The sequence below is a fragment of the Mustela nivalis genome, assembly GCF_964662115.1.
Source record: "Mustela nivalis genome assembly, contig: HAP1_SCAFFOLD_3091, whole genome shotgun sequence".
NCBI classification, from domain to species: Eukaryota; Metazoa; Chordata; class Mammalia; order Carnivora; family Mustelidae; genus Mustela; species Mustela nivalis.
In genome coordinates, this window is record NW_028133579.1 from 1 (window position 1) to 24,000 (window position 24,000).

At 58.8% G+C, this 24,000-nt stretch overlaps 1 protein-coding gene across 1 annotated transcript; it reads right to left on the reverse strand.

Annotated features, from left to right (window-relative positions):
• Positions 1-2,344: 2,344 nt before the first annotated feature.
• LOC309858656 (extracellular serine/threonine protein kinase FAM20C-like) lies at positions 2,345-23,787 on the reverse strand (the record flags this gene model as incomplete). The annotated part of the gene is made up of 4 exons (XM_082751367.1): positions 2,345-2,747; positions 3,455-3,547; positions 15,367-15,445; positions 23,609-23,787. Coding segments are annotated over 4 exons (580 nt in total), but the record flags the coding sequence as incomplete, so codon positions are not given.
• Positions 23,788-24,000: the final 213 nt, after the last annotated feature.

Genomic DNA, 24,000 nt, shown 5'->3' on the forward strand with positions numbered 1-24,000 from the left:
GACACGTTCGTCCACGTCCCACTGACGCACCATAAGCCTCAGGCCAGGTGGCGGCTCCTTGTTCAGGAGGGTAACCTTTATCTGATCCCCTGGGCTGGAGCCCTGGGCTCTGCCATCTAAGGGCAGAAGCTGCTGTGAGACAGGTTAATGCTCGGACAGAAAGGCGCTTTGTGAGGGCATAGCGTCCTCACCAGAGAGCCAAGCCTTGTTCTAAAGAAATGGCCAGGGGGCGCCTGGGTGGCTCAGTGGGTTAAAGCCTCTGCCTTTGGCTCAGGTCATGATCCCAGGGTCCTGGAATGGAGCCCCGCGTCAGGCTCTCTGCTCGGCGGGGAGCCTGCTTCCCTCTCCCTCTCTGCCTGTCTCTCTGCCTACTTGTGATCTCTGTCTGCCAAATAAAGAAAATCTTAAAAAAAAAAAAAAAAGATTTTAAAGGAACGGCCAGGGCAGGGCCCCAAGAGCTTCCCAGGGGTATGACCTTGGTATGGGACTTCCCCTCCTCGTGCCTCAGTGTCCCCACCTGACCGAGGGCCCCAGAAGCACATGCTCGTGGGTCGAATGCTGAATATGGTGACTGGGTCGACACCAGTCTAGCAAGCGAGTCAGAGGCTGGTGCAGGGGGGCGGTCATTGGCTCAGCCCTGCACTTGGGCAGAAGCGGGCGAGCAGGAGGAAGGAATGTGAGCCCTTTTTCATCTCAGTGACGATAATCGAGATGGTTGGCTGGGAAAATCTGCCTTCCCCACACCCCAAGGCCAGCTCCTCAAACACCTGAGACCTCGGGGGAAGACGGGCCAAGGACCCAGCAAACAGGTAACTCTGCACCAGAACCCTCCACCCGTGAGGCCTGAGGGTCAAGCCATCTCTACCTCGCACGCGCCCATCTAGCTCCCAGCCGGTACCAAGCTCCCCTGTCAGCTCCTGGCACGTTTCCCTTTCCTGACTGACCCCAGACAGAACCACTCGGGCCCCTGGAGGTGGAGGGGATGTCCGCCGCCGATTAATGTCTCCAACATGCACCTGGTTCTCGAGCAAAGCTCTGTGGGCAGTGTGGCAATGGAGGGTTCTAGAAGGGCAGGCAAAGCACCAAGGCTACCAGTGAGTCTGAACAGACTTTGTTTTCTAGAACGAGGTCAAAGCTCGCTCCTGCCACTCTGCTGCTTTAAAGAAAACCACACATCCCTGCGATTGTCGTGTGGCACCTGGAACATGACAGCTGCAGCACACGGAACGGCACACCGCCGGAGTGGGACAGGCCCGTGCCGTCACCCGCTCAGACTGAGAACCAGCTCCGTGGTTTGTGTCTAAGAAGGAATCCACGAGCCTTCAGCCGCCCCTGTGGGACATCAGTTGTGGGGTTCTGGACGCTGCCAGGTGCACAGCCCCTTCCCTGCGAGCCCCCAGCGAGGCGGCCACGCGCCCGGGCGAGCACCTCTGGACCCAGAGGCAGGTGCCCGAGGGGAGCTCCCTCTGCACCAAGAAAGCAAGATAGAGAAGTTTCTTGGTTTGTTTGTCTTGCTTGATACTCAGACTCCAGCTCCTCCCCTTCATTTGGGCAAGTCACTGAGTCCCGTGTATCCAGGGCCCATCAGCAGACGACGGGATAAGCCATCGCGGTGCGTCCGTACACAACAACAGGACTCCGACGAGCACGCAGGACACCAAGCAACGACCCGGGGGACTCTTGACATGGTGCCGTTGGGCACCGGGAGACAAAGTTACACCCGTGTGCCACCCCCACTTGTGCACAACGGTAGGAAAGGCTCAGTAGCCCTCAGAGACCAGGAACAGACCGCATCGTTGGAGAGATGGGGCAGGACGGGACCGGGGCTTCTCTGCTCATGGAAATTCACAGAACTCTGTCCTTGGCTACTAGTGACGGCGTGTCAGCCATGCCTCCACAGAATCACGCACAAGGGGGGATGAGGAGACAGTGTGCCCCCGCACTCCTGCCTAGGAATCGAATGGGGAACCCTCTAGCAGGTACATAGCTCTACATGGTAGAGCCTGGTATGCAGCTGGCGCTCACTAATGTGTATGTCCCTTTGCTGTGGTAGCACGGCCCAGAGCCTGCCCGCCATGGGATGACCCAGTGCCCAGGGCGCCCTGTGTGTGGGACCTCCGGGCGGGCCCCATCCGCGGGGTATGGGGGTGACCCACACGGAATGGGCTCGTTTCTGGCTACAGGGACGCTCTCCAGCCCGAGTGGCCACAGGCACGACGTGCTCTTGGCAGCTACAGGCCGGCCCTTTCTGCCGGCCCTACACCAGTCCCTCAGTGAGCCTCTGAACTAGTCCAAGACAGAGCCGGAGAGCAGCCGTCTCATGTGGAAGGACGCTGGTGACAGGTAACCCGGGGGTGAGTGTGGGGACATGGTCATGTTTTATCTTAACTTCTGAACACTGAGCAACATCCCCAGAAAGCGTGCACTAGAACCTGCAGAAATGGCTGACATGGAGTGGCGACGCAGCCCGGGGTCCTGTGGCGTGGCCCAGCCCCCAGGGGATGCACCACGCTCAGGGTCAGGATGAGGGCTTGGTCACACAAGAGTTCTTCCCAGTTTCTCTCCTCCATCTTGGAAAGGGAAGCAGGCTCGTGGTGACGTGTGTGGGAAGCCTGGCGAGGGGCAGCTTACCTGGGGAGATGAAGAAGGTCCTCCACAGCTTCTTGTCCCTCGTCACATCCCGGATCTCCTTCGTCATGTTGACCATCCTGCCGGCCACGGGCGGGACCCGGCGGAAGTCCAGGATCCTGGCAGGAAAGGGACGGGGAGAGGGTCTCACCTCCATGCCCCGGCCAGCTCTGGGCTGGTGAGGAATGAAAACCCCTTTCTCTGCGTTCCAAGGTGGGGTCCCCCATCCCCTGGACTCTGGGAACTGACCCTGGAGCCAGGCCCATGACTGCCCCTGGAGGGTGCACAGCTCTGGGCAGGCAGGGGGGCTGCTGAAAGGCTCACGACACGGCCACTCACCACCCCCTGCCCAGCTCCCCAGCAGTGAGAGGCGGTGTGGACCCCGAAAGGGCATTCACATGTGGCTTGGTAGGGCTGTCCTAGGAGACGGGTGACGGGTGGTGGGGGAGCGGGTGTGAGACTCGTGTCCCCTGGTCTCACGTGGCCCCAGGGCTGACATCCCGAAACACCCTGCCTTAAAACTCCCAGAACTCGTACTCCTCCCCCCTCTCCCTGGTGGGCCATGCCCGCCCAGGTCACTGGCTGCTCTGGGTCCTCTCCCGCCCGGCACTGTCCCTGGTGTGGGGTACGCAGCATGACTCTCTGGGTTAGGCCATCACAGGACAGACCCACCTCTGCGCTGCAGGGCAATGGTTACCAGCACGGCCTGCCTCAGTTTCTACTCTGCACAATGGGGTAATGACAGGACCCTCCCGGCCGGGTGTTGGGGGGACACCCCCCCCCCACGTACGGTGCTCAGACCCAGGACGCAGGCGGGAGGGCTCACCTGTCCAGGTGGAAGGCAGCGATCTCCGCGTTGTGCCTCTCATAGTCTGAGAAATAAAAGAAGTCAGGGGGCGTCTCCTGCTCCCTCGTTTGCCTAGGGAAAACCGGACAAAACAAAAGGTTGATCACTGTCAAAACCCTCCAGCAGGTGGGTTCTGGTGGCTTGTGCCGCCAGCGAAAACAGGCTGTCATGCTTCCAAGAGTGCTGTGAGCCCGCTATCCAAGTCATCCTTGAAGACCAATCTGTATAAACACACAACTACGAAAGTCAGCCTAAAAAAGCAATAAACGTTGAAACCTCATCACTTCCCGCTTACTTTACGACACCCTACTGAGTGCTCTTGGGGCCGCTGACACCTGTCGCCTCTGCAGGTGCCAACAGCATAGAGGGAGGGGATGCGTGTCCCCCACACCAGCTTGAAATCAGCCAGCGAGGAAGTATCTGGACCCCGGGATGGGGATGGGCCAACTCTTCCGGCCAGGCTTTCCCTTAGGAAGGAGCAGGCTACTGAACACTGTGCAGCCCCCCACCCACCAGGTCTCCACCGCCAGCCAGATGCAGGCTCTCCAGGAAGGCAGAGGCTGAAGGCAGCCCCTGGCTCCCGAACCCAGGGAGCTGGGGCAGCCAGGAACCACCTCACACAGAATGAGGGGACTTTCCTGGGGCGTGAGCTGGGGGCCAGGTTCAGGCTGCACAGAGGCTCCCTCAGCCCACTCTCAGCCATCCAGCAGTCCACCTGCCCAGACAGCCCCCCCTGCGAGGGTGCAAGGGAGGCTCTCTTGGGGCCACTTCTGAGCCCTACAGGAGGTGATCCATTTTCCAAAGTTCCATCAGGGCCCCCGCTGGTTAGGACCGCAGTCAGCTCCCTCTGCCCCTTCCCCTTCCCCTGAGCTTGAGGGAGCACCACCTGCTGTCTCCTGCTCTCCCACACCCACTGCCTTTGCTCGACTGTTCTACCTTCCTGGAACCATCTTTCCCTCGTGTCTCCCAGTGGATAAGTCAGCATTCCCAACTGTGTGTCTCACCTGCCCAGGGACTTGTAGCACAAAAGGAGTCCTCAGAGAGGTTGGAGTTTGGGTAACATGCATACTGGAGCACCTTCTGGGGCCTCAACAGTGCCCAGTAGCACTGTAAAGGCCTTGACAAGGCCTGCAGCTATATACTGACTACAGTAACCCATTTTGTTCGAACCACATTATCACACTGAACTTTCGAGAACTGCTGGTTGGCCCCATTTCCGGCTCCTGCTCAAAGGCAAACGCTTTCATACTACTTTTCCTGATGCCACAGCAAAGATGTCCAGGCTCATCCTGGACCCTCCTGGACTGGCAAGCAGACAGGAAGGCTCTGTCTAGAGCAACGCTGTGCTCCAGTCCATGATGGCCCACCACAAACCCAAAGCCCGGTCCCAGCCGCTGCCCCACGCCTCTGTAGCACGTTGCGGGTGGGGGGCGGTGAGCACAGCCGAGTCTCCTCAGGCTGGCTCCGTGTGCAGCCCTGGCATGACCCACGACCTCCCTGCCTCCAGGTCTCCCCCTCAGGAGACAAATGAACTCTAGGACCCCCTTGAGTCTGACATCTGTGCCCCACAGTGAGCTGCAGACAGCCCCTCCCCCAGGATTAACACGTAGCCCTCTGCCCTGGCCACCGGACAGGGCTCTCTGGAAGGGGGACTATCATTCTGTAAACACAGGTACTTAGCAGACACCCGAGCAGCAGGGACGACAACCAGTGCTGGACCTCAGCAATCCGGGGATGTGCAAAATCGTGTCAGGGCAAACACGCTCCTGGCACAAAATCCAGGTGTGTTCTGTGCCCCCGCCTGCACTTGTGGGGGCAGTGTCCACAGGAGGCACTTTCTAGGCTGGGCCATGGATACAGCTCAGCCTCGAGCTGGTAAGGATTTACCAAATGCCAGGGATCCTCCCTGCTCTGCAAACACAGGATGGGGACAACCAAGGGCCAAGGGCCTCACATGGGACGCAGCCCACAAGATGGGGACTTGAATGATGCCCACTCAGGCCCTGCGGCTGGCCTTGCTGGGCAGCACAGACCTCCCCACCTTGTGGGCTCAGCGATCCTCGTGGACCTCCCCACCTTGCGGGTACTGTCCTGCGGGGCTGAGCCTGCTTCTTGATGCCGCCTCTGTCCCTGGCCCCTGCCCAGCACTGTCCAAGCACGTTCCGTGGGGATGGGCATGTTCTCCATCTCACCAGTCCACATGTGGCCACAAGGGACTCGAAAGGTGCCCGAGTGTGTGCTCCGTTCTGACTGAACACAAAGAGGCCGGCCTGGATCTGGCCGCTGTCCCGGGCAGGCAGCTCGAGTGGATGAGGCCTCTCTAGTGCCTCTGTCCCTCTGTGTGTGTCTGTCATCACCTGAGTAGGACACTGGGCCCAGATCCTTCTCTGCTGGCCTGTCTCTCTGCTTCACCTCTCCAGGGCCATGCGCATGCACTTGACCCCGGGGGTCCCTGGCCTGATGTGGCTCTGCCTGCTCTGCAGGTTGGACATCCCTCCCTCCACCTTCTCAGTCAGAAGGCCACCTGTGGCCACCGCCTCCAGGAAGGCCCTCTGGAATAGTTCTGTCCTTTCAGAGGCCTCTCCCTACCTGTGCCTGTGTGGCCCCACAGGGCACCGCGCATCCACATCCCCTCTCCCCCAGCTGCCCCACAGAAGAGGCGTGTCCCCAGGCCCAGCTCTATACCCGAATGGGGGAGTGGGAACAGCTGCTTCTTGGGGCTCTGTAGGCAGAGGTCCACTGCCAGCCATCAGTGTGGGGACACACACACTAGTAACTAGGGTCCTCAGGCCCAGTCGGGCACACACCGGTAGGGCCCCCAAAGCCTTGTCCTCGTAGGTGGGCCACCGAGACCCAGGGAGCAGCGGGCTTAGTGATGACGCTGAGGGTCACTGTGGGTGGGGCCTGCTGCAGACCAATGTGCACATGTGCACACACGTGCACACACACGTGCGGGCCCCCTCACCGGCGCAGGCTGTCAGAAGGGTCTCAGAGAGAACTAGGACCCTGTCCACTGCCTTTTCTCTGGCACAGCCAGCCTCCCATGAAGAAGCCTCTGGGGGCGGGAAGCAATCTTTTCATTTCCTTGTGGGGGAAGAGACTCCAGGCTCAAGCTGGAGGAACGGGACTGGCCCATCCCCCCGCCCCCTGCCCCACTCCTGGCCTAGAGGCAGGCAGGCCTTTGGGGGCAGCCCCACTGCACACTCCGTGGCCGGACCTCGGCTCCTGAATGCTCAGTCCCACGGCCTCCTAGCCAGATCAGCCTGCCGAGGGCCCGTGCAGGAGGGAAGCAGAGGAAGTAGCCCCGAGGGGGCGGGGGTAGGGGAAGCAGGCAGCCCCAGGGTGCTGGCCAGGCTCACCCCAACACACGTCTCATCTCCCCATCTCCTTGGTGCCTACTCCCTACGCCGACTATTGCCACCAGACACCTCCTGGCCCCTTCCTCGGCTCTGCCCTCCTCTCTCCTCACCCCTGCCGCCTCCAGCATCAACAAACCTCTCCCAGACCCAGCACTCAGGACTTCTCCATCTCTGCACCTTTGCCTGTGCGGGGCTCTGCGCCTGGGCTTGCTTCCCCCATGCTCCCCAAGATCGGCCTCAGCCCCGCGGGCTTTCCCGGGCAGCCCGGGGCCTTCTGCAGAAGAACAGGGCACTGCTACCTTAGATTACGGTCTGCAGGGCCTGGGGCAGGAGGGCCGAGCCGCGTGCCTGCTTCAGAACAGGCAGACGATAAACAAAGGAACAGGTAGAGGAAGAACAGGGAATGGACACAAATCGGTCTGCGGCCCCGAGCTCTCCCACCCCCACGTCTTCAGTTTCTACCTTCATCACCACCACCAGCACCACGTGCAGTGGCGTTAGCTGTGAGGCTAAAGAGGAAGCACTTCTAGGGCGCCTGGGTGGCTCAGTGGGTTAAGCCGCTGCCTTCAGCTCAGGTCATGATCTCAGAGTCCTGGGATCGAGTCCCGCATCGGGCTCTCTGCTCAGCAGAGAGCCTGCTTCCCTCTCTCTCTCTGCCTGCCTCTCCATCTACTTGTGATTTCTCTCTGTCAAATAAATAAATAAAATCTTTAAAAAAAAAAAAAAAGAGGAAGCACTTCTATTTGCCAACTCTGGCTTTTGCTTCCTTTTCCCTCACGCCAGCCCCCCACTCCGATCAGGTCACACACCTGGAAAGCAGGTAGCTCTGGGCCCTGCCGCTCCGGGAAGAGCCAAGCCCAGAGGCTCTGTGACCAGGTTCCAGAACAGTTTCTGGTGCCCTCACGTCTCCCACCTCAGGGCTTTCCAGCGACCTCGACCTCTGCGTTCCAGCTGTTCACACCAGGAGCAGCTCTGTCTTCTGCCCCGAGGCCACACACAGGCCTCGGCTTGGCCGTCTTAGCTTCCCAATGCCCCTCCCCAGAACGACCCGGAAGGGTGGAGAAGTGGAGATGAAGTGCTCTTTGTCTGTGCGCTCAGGGCTCGTCTCCCCTCCTAGAGGCTCCGAGGTGCTCCCGGGGCCTCTGTGTTCTTTGGGCGCGTCTCCAGATGTGTGACACGCCTGTGAGTGGCTTTAAGGCTCCTTCAGGCTGTGAGCAACTTGGGCAGGGGCCCCGCTTAATCAGTGCTGGTAAGGATGGAGCAGGGAACTCAGGAGACACCTGAAGGGGAGGGTGGGCTCCAGTGTGGGCCTCCTGCTTGCTTGTTGCAAACACGGTGCCTGTGGGCCGGAGCAAAGGGCTAGGTCAGCCCCATGCAGACCCGGCTCCCCAAGGCCACCGGGGGTGCTGAGGGACTGTGCTCAGCCCCAACCCTCAGCTTCCCCAGCCTGGGAGGGGGTTCTGTGCTCTGGGCGTGGCCAGCAGACCCCGCTCCTGTCCTCAGAGTGGTCAGGACTCCCACACACGGGGGAGCTTGAAGTAGGAACAATGGCCAGAAGAGGCCCAGGACGGGCAGGTGGGGTGCTCAGGGAGGACGAGGCTGGCTCCCTGCTGGTCTTCCTGCTGCGTGTCCATGCCCAGATCAACAAGGGGAGTGGAAATCTGCCAGCTCTGCACCCCCGGCGACAGAAGGAGGCGCGCAGGATCCACCCAGCTGGTTGCCACCTGCATGTTCGGGTGCCGAGACATGGGCCATCAGCAGGACTCCTGCAGGGAGCCCCGACCAGCCAGAGAGGAGAACTCGGGGGATCTGAGAGCTGGGGGCATGGGGCAGGGGGCACGGGGACTCTTCTCTGGCCCGGGCCACGGAGCAGGGGACAGCATGGGGGCATCTGTGTGGAGTGGGGACCAGGAGGAGATGGGACATGGTGCCCTCGGTGGCGAGGTCCGCCCGCTTCCTGCCACATCCCGGGCGGTGCTGGAGAGCTGAAGGGGCTGCGGCCGACTGGCCTTTTAGGGAAAACCCTTTGGAAAAGTACTGAGCTCGCTGCACGGGCGAGAGACTGCACTCAGCTGAACCCAGTTACCCGGCAGCCTCTCCTTCCTCCAGGTGTCGTGGAGGAAGCCAGCCTCGGTGCAGGGCAGATGAAGGGCGTGGCCTGCCTGGGGCACCGGGCTTCTTCCTGGAGTGTGGGGCATGGAAATGTGGAAAGAAGATACTATCAGACACCCCGGGGTTGGCTAGGCACCCAGAGCATGTGCCTGCCCTGGCGAGGGGTGGGGAGACCGGGCTGAGGACGAGCGTTTCCTAGAACACTGGGTACCTGGGAGCACAGAGCCAGCAAGTCGCCGTCCTTTCCTGCGGACTGAGAGGGCTGGGGGGCGGGCGGCAGCCTCTCCAACGGGCCCAGGGGCAGGAGAAGCCTCCCCGTCTGGTCACCCTCCTGGGGGTCACTGCCCCCATACACGGAGCAGTCAGAACCTGGGAGCCACCCACCACCCCGACAGCTGCTGAGGTCAGAGTGAGCCCCCCACCCCGCACCGCCCCAGCCCTGGGCAGGCCTGAGCAGCGGGGAAATGGAAAAGTGTACACTCACTTTCTTCGGAAAACAGCGGCTAAGGAATCAGGCACAAACCACAGCCAAGCGCACGGTTTCAGGGAAAAGCCTTGGCAGCAGTGATGGAGGGTCAGGGTGGAAAGACGGGCAGAGCCTGGTGAATTCCGGAGGCCTGGATCCCGGGAAGGTCTCAGTCCTGCTCTCTAGGAAGTTCCTAAAACCTCACACCTCCACCCAGGCAGACAAGCGTACTGGGTCGCACAGGCCACGAGAAAGCAGGCAGTGGAGGCAGCCCCCAGGGGTACTCAGAGCATCCTATGCCAGGCCTGCTAAACCTGTCAAGGAGCTGCTCAGGGCCAGTTTTGGGGGCCTCCCAGACTTCCACATTCCTTCTCTCCCCGTCTCCAGAGCTGACCACACCCAAACTCCGTCCCTTTGCTGGGAAGGAAGCACCATAAAGCTGATCATGCATTTTTATACTTAAGTGAGAATGACTGCTATGTTGGACTCTCCCAGGAAATCTCTGGTCTGAATTTCCTTAAAGGGCAGAAGGAATTTTGCAGATGGAATTATGTCTGGGATCTAGAGATGGAGAGACAATCCTGTACTGTCTGGGGTGGAGGGTGGGTAATGTCATCTGGAGGGTTCTTAAAAGAAGGAAGCAGAGGGAGGTCTCATGGCTGAAGAGGCCACAGCGGTGGCTTCGAAGAGAGGCTCTGGGAGACACGCTGTTTCCTCCCCTCCTCCAGCTTCAAGAGGCTGCCTAAGGCCTTCCTTTGTAATGAAACACATGATCTCCCGGAGCCTCCAGAAGGAACACAGCTGGCAGATCCCGTTGAGATTTCTGACCTCCGAGCCTGCGGGAGGACGGTTCAGGTGGCTTCACACCCCTGCATTTGCAGTAACCTGCCGCAGAAGCACAGGGAACTGATACGGAGCTGTTGGCAGCCCTGAAGCAGCAGGAAGGACATGGGATTTAGCAATCTTGGAACAGTTATGAAATCCGGTCCGTTTCCTCAGATTTGGTCATGCCATCCCCGCGATATTTCTGAGACTTTGAGGAACTGACGCAGAACATTTGGGGAGAAGGTGCCTCTCTTTTCCCAGAAGCCAAAGAGAGGTGGAATCCAGTAAGTAGCAGGCGAGTCCCCCCCACCCCCACCCCAGGCTCCCATCCCTGTCCCCATTTTAATGACAAGGAAGTCTGAGGTCAGCCAAGGGGAAAAGGCAGGTGCAGAATCACACAGGTAGAAATGGCCAGTGCTGGGTTCTTTCTTAAGGGATTCCCCCTCCCAAGGTCAGACACGGCTCCAGCTCTGGGTACTGGGACGGGCCCAGGGACTCGGAGCCAGTCAGGTGCCCAGCTTCTTGGGGACTTGGGGAGGCTGTGTGCAGGCTTGGAGGTCTGGCTGCAGGAACAGTCCCCCGGGCCCCAGAAAGGTCCTGGCTCCCAACAGCTGTGACTTCCACGCTCAAGTTTGTCCTCAACACAGCAGAACCCCTCCCTTCCTCCTTTACAAGCAGGCTCCCCACCCCCGCCCAGTTCCCCCGTCACTATTAACATCTCAGTGTTCTTTAAGTTGTGGGAAAACAGAAAGCTTGGGCTTGGTTAAAAATAGAGGAAATTGGCAGCTTTTTACCGAAGCCTGCGGGGGAGGCAAAGCCAACCGTATCCAGCTCCTACTATGATCTAAGCTGTGTGTGCGGAGTCACTCCCTCCACCTTCATGACAGCCTGCGAAGTGTCCCCGTCCCCCCCCAGATCCCAGCCAGTCAGAGAGGTCTCAGCCTGCAAGTGGGAGGCCTGGTTCAGGCTGTGCACTCGGGTCCACGGGCCTGAATCAGCCCCATGGCGCCCCAGAAAGGCTCTGATGTGGGAGGCTGCGTGGAGTGTGGGCTGGGCCCCATTCTCTCCACTGACGCCTGGGAACAGCTGGTGGAGAGGGGTCGGCAAGCCCTGCGTGCCCTCTCCAGGCTGGCCGGAAGCAGGTGCGCCCCCAGCCCCCTTGGAGCAGCGTGGCAGGGGAGGCGGCTCAGGGGAGATGCCTCGGGGAGCAGCAAGGACCCGTGGTCCTTCCCCCTTGCTGCTGCCGCTGCCACTACCACACCTCTGGGCTGACGGAGAGGGAAGGAGGCGTGCAGTCCTGGGAGGGGTGGGGGGGTGCTGAACGCTGGCCCGGTCAGTGGGTGCCACACGGCAAGCACGGGGACTGAGACCAGGCAAACGCAGAGCCAGAACAGAAGCGACAGCCAACTGCCAGGTCGGACTCTGGGGAAGGGGCCCCTGGGGGACTGCTCGGGGCACAGACAGCTGTCACACAGCTGTTTCAGGCATCTTAGGCAGAGCTAGGGGCCCCCTGAGTTCCCTGCAGATGGGAAACTGAGGCCCAGACAGAGGAGGGCCACACCTAAACTTTGTGTGTATCAGGGAACAGCACTGCCCGCCAAACCCTGCAGGACAGAAGCAGAGAGAAGGGAACGCCCGGGAGGAGCTCCCAGGAAGCCCATCTGCAGGTGTCCGGGCAAGCACCCTCGGCGGGCAACACGTGTGTCCGTGCTGGCACACACAGCAGGCAGCCACGGCTCCCTTGTGCCGGGCCCCCTGCTCACCAGGGCTCACCACCAACACCCTCCCCAGATGAGGACCTAGTGTGGCTGCTTGGGTGATCCCCAACCCCCCGGACCTCCTGCCTAAGGGGATCCCATCCAGGGCATGTCCACAAGCACGGCCCACCAGTGTCTCCTCCCTGATCACCAGGAACAACGTGGCTCACATCACTCCTGCTCGCCCTGAGGGCACCCCACGGCACCCCAACGCACCTAGGATCACGATTTCCCCCCCACCTGCTGCCACCCAAGTCCCACTTCTACCATCTGTCCATTGTGATGAGAGTCGGCAGAACTTGAGGGAGCCTGTTTTGGTGCCCCAGGCCCTTTGCATGTAACTGTTATCCCTGGAATGCTCTGACCATTGACTATCTACTCTAAAGGACAGACTTGGCCCCACTCACAGGCTGAGGCAGGAGCTGGCCAGCTGCGGGTGTTGGGACAAATCCCTGCTCCCCTCTTACAAGGACACACAAGGCTGCATTCAGGCTAACCCAGGTTCCTGAAACCAGGGTCCGATATCCTGGGGGCCCCGGTTCCCATTTCCAGAGATAACCTCGGGGAGGCAAAGCACCAGACAAGGTGAACGCTTTCCCTTTCCCTCCTGAACACAGCAGATTCCTGACTCACCAAATGAAGGCACAGAAGCAAAAATTAGCCTTTCCATCCTGGGTAATTTTCCCATCACTCACACAGCAGAAAACAACCACCTTGCCATCAAGGAGATATATTAAGCTGTTTAATATCAGGTTTTCGGCTGGCAGATGTTCTAGAAGGGGAGAGAGAGAGGCCTGTCCCTGGCAGCTACTTTAGCATGACCTTTCAGCCATGAGGCCCACTGAGTATTTCCTGCTAATTCTGGCCCCGTGTGGGTGTGGGGGGGTCTGTCTCTTTAGTAAAACACGCTCATCGTATTCAGATCCTCTGGCATACGTTCATCCACCCAGACTCTCTGGATCTGACCCATGTTGCTGGAGCTGCAGCAGCCTCTGTGGGGCTCTGTGGCAGCAAAGGGGGCATGGCCACTCCTCCCATCAGTGCTCACCACACCCGTGGCACATGCACACCAGAGAAACTTTGAGAGTGAGGGCCACAGAAAGGCCTAGAAGAGTGGGGAGGCCCTGGTAGAGTCGTCATGGGGCTGGGAGACGCTGTGTAACATACTCACATGCCTTCAGCCCTGGAAAGCACACCTGTTCCACAAGAATCTGGAGGTGTGACGCTTACAACAAGAACCAAGGCCAGTCGTGAAGACACGGGGTGCACCAGCCTCTGCGGGGCCTGTTGGAAACTGCTGCCGCGGCCCGTGAACACTGCCCCTGCTGCTCTCTCGGCAGCATTACCAGTACTGCTGGTAATGGTAGCCCACACAGGTCATCCCACGGGGGGGATCTGAGCATCAAGCAACCCGGAAGCAGCCCTCCTGCCTCAGCCTCCCTGTGAGAGGCTGCAGCCTCCCAACGGTCTCCCCTCAACAGTGGGGCCAAAACCACGAAGAAGCCCAAGGAAGCTGGAAAGTTCTACGAAGAGCCCATGCCCGTCCCATGCCCGTCCCATGCCCATGCCTTGTTTCCTTCCAGAATATTCCACGAGGAACCCGCATCCAGCCCTAGGTTGCATACCCTCCAGTTGTGTGGACCCCGCCCCAATCATCTCTCCTGAGGAGAGCTGGTTGACCGCACTCCTGCATCCAGCCGTCTTCCTGCGACCGCCAAGCCCATCGCAGCTCCTTTTTCTCTACTAATTCTCCTGGAGGAGATGGGAACCTCCCTTTCTGCATGGACAAGGGGAAGGAGGTGCCTGTGCTCACGGACCCCTGATAGTAGCAGGGGTGGCTTCACCACACCCTGGCGTCGGGCATCTGCCTCAGATTCCCACAGTCCTGGGCTTCCAACCTGTCCTGCTGTCCTTCCTTTCGCCTGTGTGAATGATGTTCTCACCCCACCTGCTCCAGACTCCAGGCAGCCCCAATCCCAGACAGGACCCTCAGGGAAGACCCTGACAGGACGTCGGTCCCAAGGAAAGGGAGCAAGAGTCCCAGAAACACCCTGGACCCAAGATCATACCTTCGGTCACAAGTTACCAACTAGCAGTTGTATTCTGTGTGGCCTCCAAGGCATTTGGGATGCTTCTCAATTAGTTACCACCATTTTTGAAATTTGAAAGTTAAGCAGAAAAAGAGAGCCATTATTATGAAAAGAGAGCTTATCCTGAAAATTGCATATTAGGACAGATGGTCAAGATCTGGTGAACACAGGCAGCTGCCCCTTCCGGTGGAGTCCGTGCCTGGCAGATTGCCGGCCCCCTCCCCCCTGCCAGCAGGCTCACACAACTTGCATGGTCCTTGTGGGCACTTGAGGGTGCAACCCACACTTTAAATGCAATGAACTCCCTCTAGCCAGCACACAAATGGCTTTGTTGGCCCTCCCAGGAGATGGTGGAGCAACCTGGGCCCCAATGGGATACCCGAGCCCTGGCATCATCAGGATGGTCATCAAGAACGTGGATGCTGGGTGCCTGGGTGGCTCAGTGGGTTAAGCCTCTGCCTTCGGCTCAGGTCATCATCTCAGGGTCCTGGGATCGAGCCTCACATCAAGCTCTCTGCTCAGTAGGGAGCCTGCTTCTCTCTCTCTCTCTACTTGTAACCTCTCTGTCAAATAAATAAATAAAATCTTTAAAAAAAAAAAAAGGAAGAAGAAGAACATGGATGTTCCTCGTGAATTTTCTTGAGGTAGCCTGGCTTTCAAATACTCCTCCACCAGGAACAGATTTTCATGTGCCACTGAAGGCCTTAATTATTTTGGTAGCATGGTCTCTACTTTATGCAACAGGAAACTACAGTCGGTGGGGGGGCGGTGGTCAATCCAGCTCCTGCGAGTTTTATAAATAAAGCTTTACTGACAGCCATTGTTTGGCTGCTTCTGGGCTCGGAGAGCAGACCCAAGGAGCTGAGACACAGACCATATGGCCTACAAGACTTAAAATACCTATCGGCGGGCCTTTTATAGAAAAAGTCGTCTGATCCCTGAGCCATGCAGGAGAGGCCAAAGTCACCTTCTTTAGGAGCATTCTTTGGTGTCTGTATTTCGGTTCCTTGTTTACAACACTAAAGCTCACCGGGGTAGGAATGATCTGATGAGGGTTGGGAGAGGGAGGACTGGGGACACCAGGAGAGGCTGGGGGGCCGGACCCCTGGGTTGCTCACTTGCCTCGAGGGGGAGAAAGCCCAGAGCAGTCTCCCACAGTTCAGCCCACAACACCTCTGGGAGGAAACGCTGCATTTTCCGCCAGAAACCTGGTGCTGCTCCCTCCAGCACAGACCCGTCTCGGCACCAGGCACCCCCGTCCCAACTGGTCCCCAGCACTTACTTCATGGGTTTGAACAGCGCCTGCCCATAATTCTGGAATGTCATGATGAGTTTGAGCTGCGTGCCCCCCGACTTCATGGCTGCAAGGGAGAGGGAAAGAGACACGGGGTCACTTGCTGCGTGCAGACTCCCCCCTCTGTGGGCAAGTGAGACCAGCTCCCACCCTGGTCCCACAGCCCCACCTGGACCTCTGGGTGTGGCTGAGGGCCCCCATACTGCCTGGAAAGTTTGGGGTTTCCTGCAATAATGCGGATACACACTCTCACCTGACATCAGATGCTGGGGCAGAATCTCTCAGATGGTCTTAGGCACGGCCAGAGGGCAGCTTCTGGGAAGGCTGGCCACGTACATGCGCCCACCGGCAACACCTCCCCTGCCCCAGACACCTGCATGACCTACTCACCCACCTGCCCCACCCCACACCACTGCTTGCCCAGTCTGAGTTTCTGGGGTTCTACAGGAAGCCTGAGTGGGGTTAGTCTGAGGAGACCGAAGGCCCCACTCATCACAGGGGGCTCCACATGGATGCTATGGGGGATGGAGGACTCCAAAAGCATCATGGTGGCTTCTCACCTGCCACGCCAGCTCAGAGGCTAAAGAATTCCTGAAAATGTCTGCTCTTCCCCCCAGACTGTGGCTCTCCTTTATGCTGATGGAGCTGAAGGAAGGAGCACACTCAAGGGTTTCCATGAACCGTGGGGTGAGAGGTTGGGCCTAGACTGTGGCCCCCTCAGGAGCCGAGCTGGCTCGCCTGCCGCACCTCCACATGGTGAGGGCTCCAGACCGTGGGAAATGGGCCACACGGCCTGTTGCCTCCATGCCAGGCACCAGCTGTGCCACTGTTGCCAGAGGAACAAGGGACAGGCAAGGTATCCCCACCAGAGTCTGCGCCCGTGTGGCAGGACAGACTGTAAAGTGTAAACATGGAGATGACCTCAGGCTTCTGTGCAAGAGGGCAGCAGGCTTGAGGGGCCCTCGGAAAGGCCTCTCTGGGGAGGTGACACTTACGCCGCTCTCAGCAAGGACAGAGGCTGGCCCGAACACACAGGATTTGAAGAAGGAGGGAGCCAGGCACATTCACAGCCTGAAGGAAGGTCCTGAGGTCCACCCGGCCCAGTGGGTAGGAAGGAAGTGGGTCCTTTCCACAGGGAGGGAGTGGTCGGCGCTGGGCAGCAGAACGGCCAGGAACTAGGCCCATGCCGTCCCCCACCACAGAGGGGGCTGGCTGCGAGGATGGAAGGTGGAAGCCAGGGGAAGGAGGCTAAGGCAGCCAGAGTGGACACCGGTGGCTTGGATGGCAGAGATGGGGGAAATGGAAAAACTAAAGAAATACCAGGGGGTCCAAGGAACCATGTGGTGGTAGGTGTGGGGTGTGGAGGGAAGAGAGGAACCTAGGTGGACTCCAGCCAGAGCAGTGGCGGATGGGGAGGAACGTGCATGGAAGTGAAGATTGAGGCCAGGTGAGTAGCGATGAATGAGGGGCGCCATGCTGCGGGAGCCACATGGGGGTGGGTGCCTGCTCGGTGCCTGCTTGGCCCCCTTCATGGCGCCATGGTGAATGTCAAGACACGTAAGGATAATGCATGACTGTCAGTTCTACAGGTCGACCATACGCAGCTAGAGCAAGCGGAGTTGGGGTAGGGGGACCATCACATTTGCCTCGAGCGGCTGCTACCACCAGCAAGCGGGTAATGCTCGTGAAGCATCTAGAATGGGGCATGGGGCAGGGCCCATGGCCTGTTCAAGACTGTCATGGGACTGCAAAGGAGGACCAGGCGTCCTGAGCTCCCTGAGCATCTTGGGTGGCTCTCGTGGCCTCTGGGAGGGCCAAGGCCCAGCCCCACTCCTGGGCTCCCGACCCAGCCACTTGCTCATTCCTTCCTCTGCAACGTCTGTGGCCGGGAGAGCCTGGCTGCTTCGGACGCGCCCTGGTCTCGGGGTCCACCAGGTGGAGCTGAGGGCACCGGTGCCCTAGACCAGTATGTGACTTGGGTCTGTGGGAGGCTCTTGCAGCCTCAGAAAACAACCCCCAACCCCCGAAAAATTCCACTTTGCTCAAGAACACTGGAAATAAGGTAAAAAGGCGCAGCCCTTGGGAGGGGGGGGATCCCACGGAGAAGTACAATGCACGGGGAATCCCACGGAGGGAATGCTACGTAGTCCTCATAACGGTACCAGAGACTCTCGAACGATGTGGCAAACTGCTCCTTATCTTATCATTAAGCAGAGCAGCTTAGGAAGCGTGTGTGCTGTGTGAGCTGCCTTTTCTGGAAGGTGTGTATGCAAGCACGTGAGAAAATCTGGATGCCCAATTAAGAAGCCCCAGCCCGAGCCCAGTGCTCACCCCCCACGGGCAGAACCACAGAGGGTTCTAATTTCCTTTTTTCCCTTATCTGTGCTTTCTAAATTTCAACAATGAACATTTATTACGTTTTTTAATAAGATGAAAACAGAAGTGATCATTAAGAAAATTAGTGGCCTGATTAAGCCCCATTCGATGTCCCCATTTCCATGTAATAACTGGGGTCACACATGTGCTGTTGGGGACAGCACATCAGCTCTCTCCAGGGCCTGCAATCCTGGTTTTCTTGAATAATAAATTATTATGCAAATCTGGTCGGTTGAGTCATTCTTGTTCTGGAAGCAGATCTGAGTGCCCTGCTGACCTGTGTTTTCTGCTGCATTACCAGTTCCTCTCCACGGACCAAGCAAGTAACTAGAAATTAATGGGCCTTAGCATCTGCAAAGGCCAGGCTTTTGCTAGTGGCCCTGGACACCACCTTTCTCTTGTCTGGGGACATGTGCCTTCCCACTCGGGGCCACTATTCACTCTGCCAAGCTGGGGTTGACAACTTGGAGACACCTGGAAATCAGGTACGGGCAAAGCCCACATGCAAATGGCCAGCAGTCATGGCAAAGGCCAAGTGTTCCTCTGGGATGGGTGGGAGGCAGATGCTCCCACAGGTCTGTGCTTGGGGTGAATGTCCTGGCTCTGCTGTCACCAATGGGCCTGGGGAGAGGGTTAGGGCCAAGGGCCCCGGTGGCAGAGCCTGGACCCTAACCAGCCCTTGAGAAGGAGGGTGTGAGTTTGGGGTTTCTTCCTGAAGTCAGACTTGAGAAATCTGGCCTGCACCCGTGTCGGAGAGAGGCCGTGGAAGCGGAGGCCAACTTCTGGGAGAAGCCAGGTGTGCAGCAGGGGTCCCGTGTGAGAGCTGGTGGATGTTCCCTCACCTGGTTGGGTCTCCATGTTTCTCAGGGGACAGAAGCCTGTTGAAACATGGCTAACCTCCGCCCTGGGGGGCACCTGACTGAGCAGTGAGCCCACTGTGGGCTCGTGGACGCGCTAAGGCCTCCAGTGGCCACGTCCCCAGAAGACACTCACCCCAAACAAGCCCCATCAGCCAACTTCTCTCCATCTCCACGGCCCCACCCAAATCTGGGCCTCACTGTCCTCAAATCACCAGCACCCACGAGGGGCACCTAACTGGGGGTCTGGTTCCCTCAAGCCCCATGGAGGGCACCTGTCATATACGCTCTCCCCTCCCCTGCTTGCCTCCTGCAGGCACATCCCACCATCCAGACCACGAATGTCGGCTCTGTCTTTCCTGCTGTCCCTCCAGAGACATATCTGCCAGCTACGCGTTCATATATGGTATCAATTAGCACGGACTACCGATCATTAATGACATGCACCAGTAGTTATACACGCTCACACACACTAACAGAACTAATATGCTAATGTTTGCATATTTGTATGCCACGAGCACTAAGACATCTGGACACCGGAGAGTTTACTGTCTTTCCCCAGAACACAGCTCCCCTCAGAAGACCCAAAATGGGAACTGCATTTCTTAGGGTCCTCCTAGGAAGGGTCGAGTAAACCAAGCACCAAGAGCAGCCCTAGGAGAAGAGATACAGACCCAAAAGGAAAAGGGGTGCCATCCCGGCCGGGGAACTTGATGGCACCACACCAAGGAGGCGTGAGCGCTGGGAGACACGGGACGCTGGGCTCTGTCCTTAGTTTATCCCGCGTTGCACACCTCGGTGCTGGAAGGGACAAGTCACTTGAATCACTCAGCAACTGGTTTCCCGTGGAAGCCAGGATCAGCATCGCCAGGCTCCCCATTTCTAACAGGAACCCCCAACCCATGTTTTGGTGAGCCACCTCTTTTAAAGGAAAGAAATCTGCTTAAGAGACTGGTGGCCCACGCAAACACGCCCACGTGTAAAGCACTGCCAGGCCACCCGTGGGGGCTTCTGTCACCTCCTCTGAGAAGTGTGAGCCATGCCTGTCCTCAGGGATCATGGCCAGGCAAGTGGTCTGAATTTTTTCCCAGCCCTGCCTTGTCTCAAGGCCCAGGATGGCTCAGATCTGGGGGATGAGATGCCAGGAGCCCTTAGGTCAGCCGTGGTCTTCCTTGCCCACCCCAGACGCCTCCCCCCGATCACAGTGTTCTAGAGCCCTGGGTACCATGCAGAGCCCCTTCTCCTGCCCCTGGGCCTTGAGAGACATGGGCCCTCAGAGAGCAGCACAGTGTGTGTCTATCTGTCCATCATCGGGAGACACCCCGGGGCTGGCCTTGAGGGGGTTGCTACGAGCCAGGGACTGGAGGAGACTCTGAGGGCTGGGGTCCTCCTGCTCGGCCTGCTGTGAGACCTTGTCAGGCCTCCACCAGACGTCAGTCCCTCGCATGCACGCCCAGGATGCTGGAGCAGTAACTGCACTGCCCCCGCTCCCGCCCCTCTCAAGACTGCTGTGTGGCCACTCACTTTTATCATGATAATTAAACTGACTTAAGGGAGGAAAGAGGGCACTGCCCCAGCAGGCATCCGGCACCCTCCCTGGAGCTAGAAGGAACACCATGGGAACACACCCAGCAGAGCCCAGCTGTTGTCTGCTGGAGATGGAGAAAGCAGGTGCCCAGGGCCCTTGACTGGGCTTTTGTTCTTGATCTTGGACTAGACGGTTGCAGGGAAAACTGAGGAGGCGCCCAGCTATTTGCCACCTTCCGCCTGCCTTGCCTGCAGTCTTCCCTCCCGTCGGTCTGGGGTGGTCTGTGTCCTTCCTCCCAGAGGACCTAGTGCCTCCGGCAAACTGAGCATTTTCAGTTGTCGCCCCCGCCCCTCCATGCGGGAGAGCCAGGACCTGGAGACTGGGACCCACTGCCACCACCCAGGGTGGGAGGGGGACTGTGAGCTCTCTGGGGCTGGAACTGCCCTCCTGAGGAGCCGGCCTCTAACCAGTTAGGGCGGCACCCAGGCCCTCAGGCAGCTGCCCGCCCTGGGCTGCCCCAGCCGCAGTCGCTGTCCCCGGGAGCTTGTGACCGTCAGTCCTGGATGCTAGCTAGATGGGTGAGCGCCCAGGACTCGAATCCTGGGGACCACAGCTCCTTTGTTCAGGCCCTGCCACAGCTGTGTCCCAACCCGGGGGGAACAGCGGTGGCATCTCTCAGCCAGAGGCCGTCTGAGTCCTCTCCGAGTCGGTGTGACTTCTTTTCCCTTTCCAGCAATCCCTGCTACAAAGCAGTTAATTGTGTCATTTATCCTTTGCACCCGTAATTGTGCATGAGAGCTACTTAATGATGCCCGGCCGGAGCCGAAGGCGCCGCGTGCCTGATCTCAGGCTGAACAGAGGTAGATAACGTCCCGAGCCTGTTTAAAGGCAGTGAACGGCCATTACAGAGCAGCCAGGAGCCCGGCTATAAATAAACCTGCCCGCAGCGGCTGCTGTACCGGAGGCCACACGGGCTTCGCCACGCGGATCCAGTGGCTCTGAATAGGGAGAGTGAGCGGGACTCTTCCGGCAGGAAGCTCTGGAAAACTTGCAGGCGCCGTTCCCAGTCCCAACGGTGTTTCTGGGCTCGCCCCTCCTAGGGACCACTGAAGCTAGACGGTAAGGGGACAGAGACCTGAGCTGGGAGCAGGGCCTCCCTTTCCAAACTGGCCCGGCCAGCTCTGCTAAGCCAAGGGCCCACTAGGGGCTGCTGTCTCCAGCAGGGGCTTGGGTCAAACATCCGACTGGACGCGGAGGCAGACACAGCCTGGAAAGCGTGCATCGCGAAGAGATGCCCGCAGCCCAGCCCAGGGCCGGCCCCTCCCCTGCTGCTCCCTGTGGACCAGGCCTTTTCACAAGCGCAAACTCATTGGGGAGCTCACCGAAACAGCAGGGAGAGCGGGGTACAGGCTTCCACAGGCTCGTCCGCACAGGCTGCTGCGGTCAAGGAGGCCCTGGCCTGCCCCCGAAACCCTCCACCCTCCCCGCACACCGACACCTACTGGCAGGGATGCTCTTTGGGCTCTGTTTTCACCTTCCAAACAGCTGCAGGTTGTTTGTTCCCTGAGCGCTACGGTGAACTTGGCCACGTTTGGGAATCCCCGCAGCCCCGTGTCCACCCCAGACCCTGCCCTTGAGTGGGGACCCGGCATGCACAGGGTGCAAAGATCTAGTTACTACTTATAAGCTTGGTCACGGGCACCGTCTTATCAGAACAAATGCAAGGTACCCGAGCAGCCACAAGCCCACTTGACAGATAGGGAAACCGAGGCAGAGAGGGGAGCCATGGACAGCTGTGGAGCGGGATCTTATAACATTGTACTTCCCTGAAAACCATTTCTAAAGTTTCAAACATTGTTCTTGTTTTCCCAGAAAGCCCAGCCCCGCCCTGCTGCCTTGCATGACTAACGCCTACACTTTGTTTAAGCCCCGGTCAGACGTCTTTTCTTAGACAAGGGGCTCCATACCTCTCCCAGAGCCACGTGAATCGTGTTCAAGGCATTTAGTCTTCCTTACCGCGTCTCTGTTTCCTGTCCCCCTGCCCGGGCCTCTCAGGTCAGCAGAGACGTCTTACTGAGGCTCATTCATGCTCGTACCCACCACTCAGAAAGGGGTCTCCAAGGCCAGGGGTGTCCGAGGAAAGCTGCTGAACGGGTGAACGAGTCGGTCAAGTCCCTGGATACTTCTCTAATGGCCCTGTCTACTCTCAGGAGTGAAGGGGGGCACCCCGGCCGTGCCTGTCCATGGGACAATCTCTGTCGTGCACACAGACTGCTTCCCAGCACCCCCAGAAGGCTGTGGCGTCTGCAGGGAGGGCAGGAGGGAGTCTGGTCTTCACACGGGGAGGGCCAGGGATGCCTGGGCTCTGGGGAGAGCCTGTGCATCAGCTAAGAAAGGATACCCCGGCTTATTCCTGCGCACTCCCCTTCACGAAGGGGGGCGATCACGCGCTAGACAGAAGCCACATAGCCAGGCAGGTGCCCCAGAGACAGCTCAGTACTGGGCAGAAAGAGCCAAAAATAGTGCTGAGAGACGTCTGGAAAACCCACTTGCCAGCTGCACTCCCCTGTCTCAGCGAGTGGACGAAGCCCCAGGACACGGGGACCCGTGCGGCATCAGTGTTGTTTAGAGGAATACCAAGGAGATGGAGTCTGACTGCCCGCTCTACACATTGGGAGGGGACAGGATCTACCCTCACGTTACCCCGGCTGGCCTCCGTCCACCCCACTCCTGGCTGTGTGTCCCTAGGCCAGCTCCCTGCAAAGCCCCCAGGACTGTTCTTTCCACAGCCCGTCCCTCACTGTCTCCTCAAGCCACCGGTGACTAATGCGGACTTTCACAGGCAATCGCCTACAGGCCCAGGAACAATGGCACCGAACCTCCACGCTCTGAAACCACTGGGGACACATTTCCCTGAAATCAGTAATTGGATGCCTTTTTTCTGTCCAGTTCAGCAGATCTCAAAGTGCTCAGCAATGTGGCCTCTGAAGTACTAAGTGAACAGGCCTCTGCCTGAGACAGAGCTGAGCCCTGATCCCTGCCAGTGCTCAGGAAGTTGAAGGAGCAGCTGGTGGAGCTCTGCCCTGTCTCCCTGCTGTGCTGAGGGAGTGGCCCCGGCCTCCAGGGACACAAGCCCCCTTTTCACCCCTGGAGCGGGGAGACCTGTCCTCCGGAAAGTGCCTCTCGTCGGGTGGATAAGCAGAACATAGCAGGAAGGGCTGTGCGGCATCTGTCCCTCCCTCACTGACCTAGCGAGGGCAGCGGTAGCCCCTGGACCACCCGGACAGCATCGAGGGTGTCCCTCCCCTCCCTTTGAGGCCCTGCAGGCGTGTCCCTCTAGAAGACTGCCCGTTTTGGTCACTCCAGAGATAACATTCCATCAAGGTGCAATGGCTCCCCAGCTGCCCTGCAAAGGACAGCCAGCCCCCAGCACCCTGACGCCCTCGGGAAGCTCGGGGAGGGCACCTACCCACACTGGTTATCTTCTGAGCACCGAGGTCGCGCAGGAGGGCTTCGATGGCTGGGTTATGCCTGGAGTAGAGTTCATATCGGTTAATGCCGATGTGGAACTTGAGCCAGTTGGGGTAGGAGTCCACAGCCGCCTCCCCCGTGGGCAAGAAGTCTTCATTTTCAGTGCCTTCACGTGGCCTACAGGACATGCAGAGGACCCAGAATCAGCGGGGAAAGAATGGAGTCGTTCCAAAGCCAAGGTTCTAACTGTGGATCCAGACAAACGTTGATGTGTTCACAGATGCCTCTGCCCAAACAGGACCTTGCGAACGTCCCTACTTTTTCTGCAGCTGTTGTTCTACTAACTAATAACATATCTAAACTGTAATTCTCACTTACCGTCAGGAGACG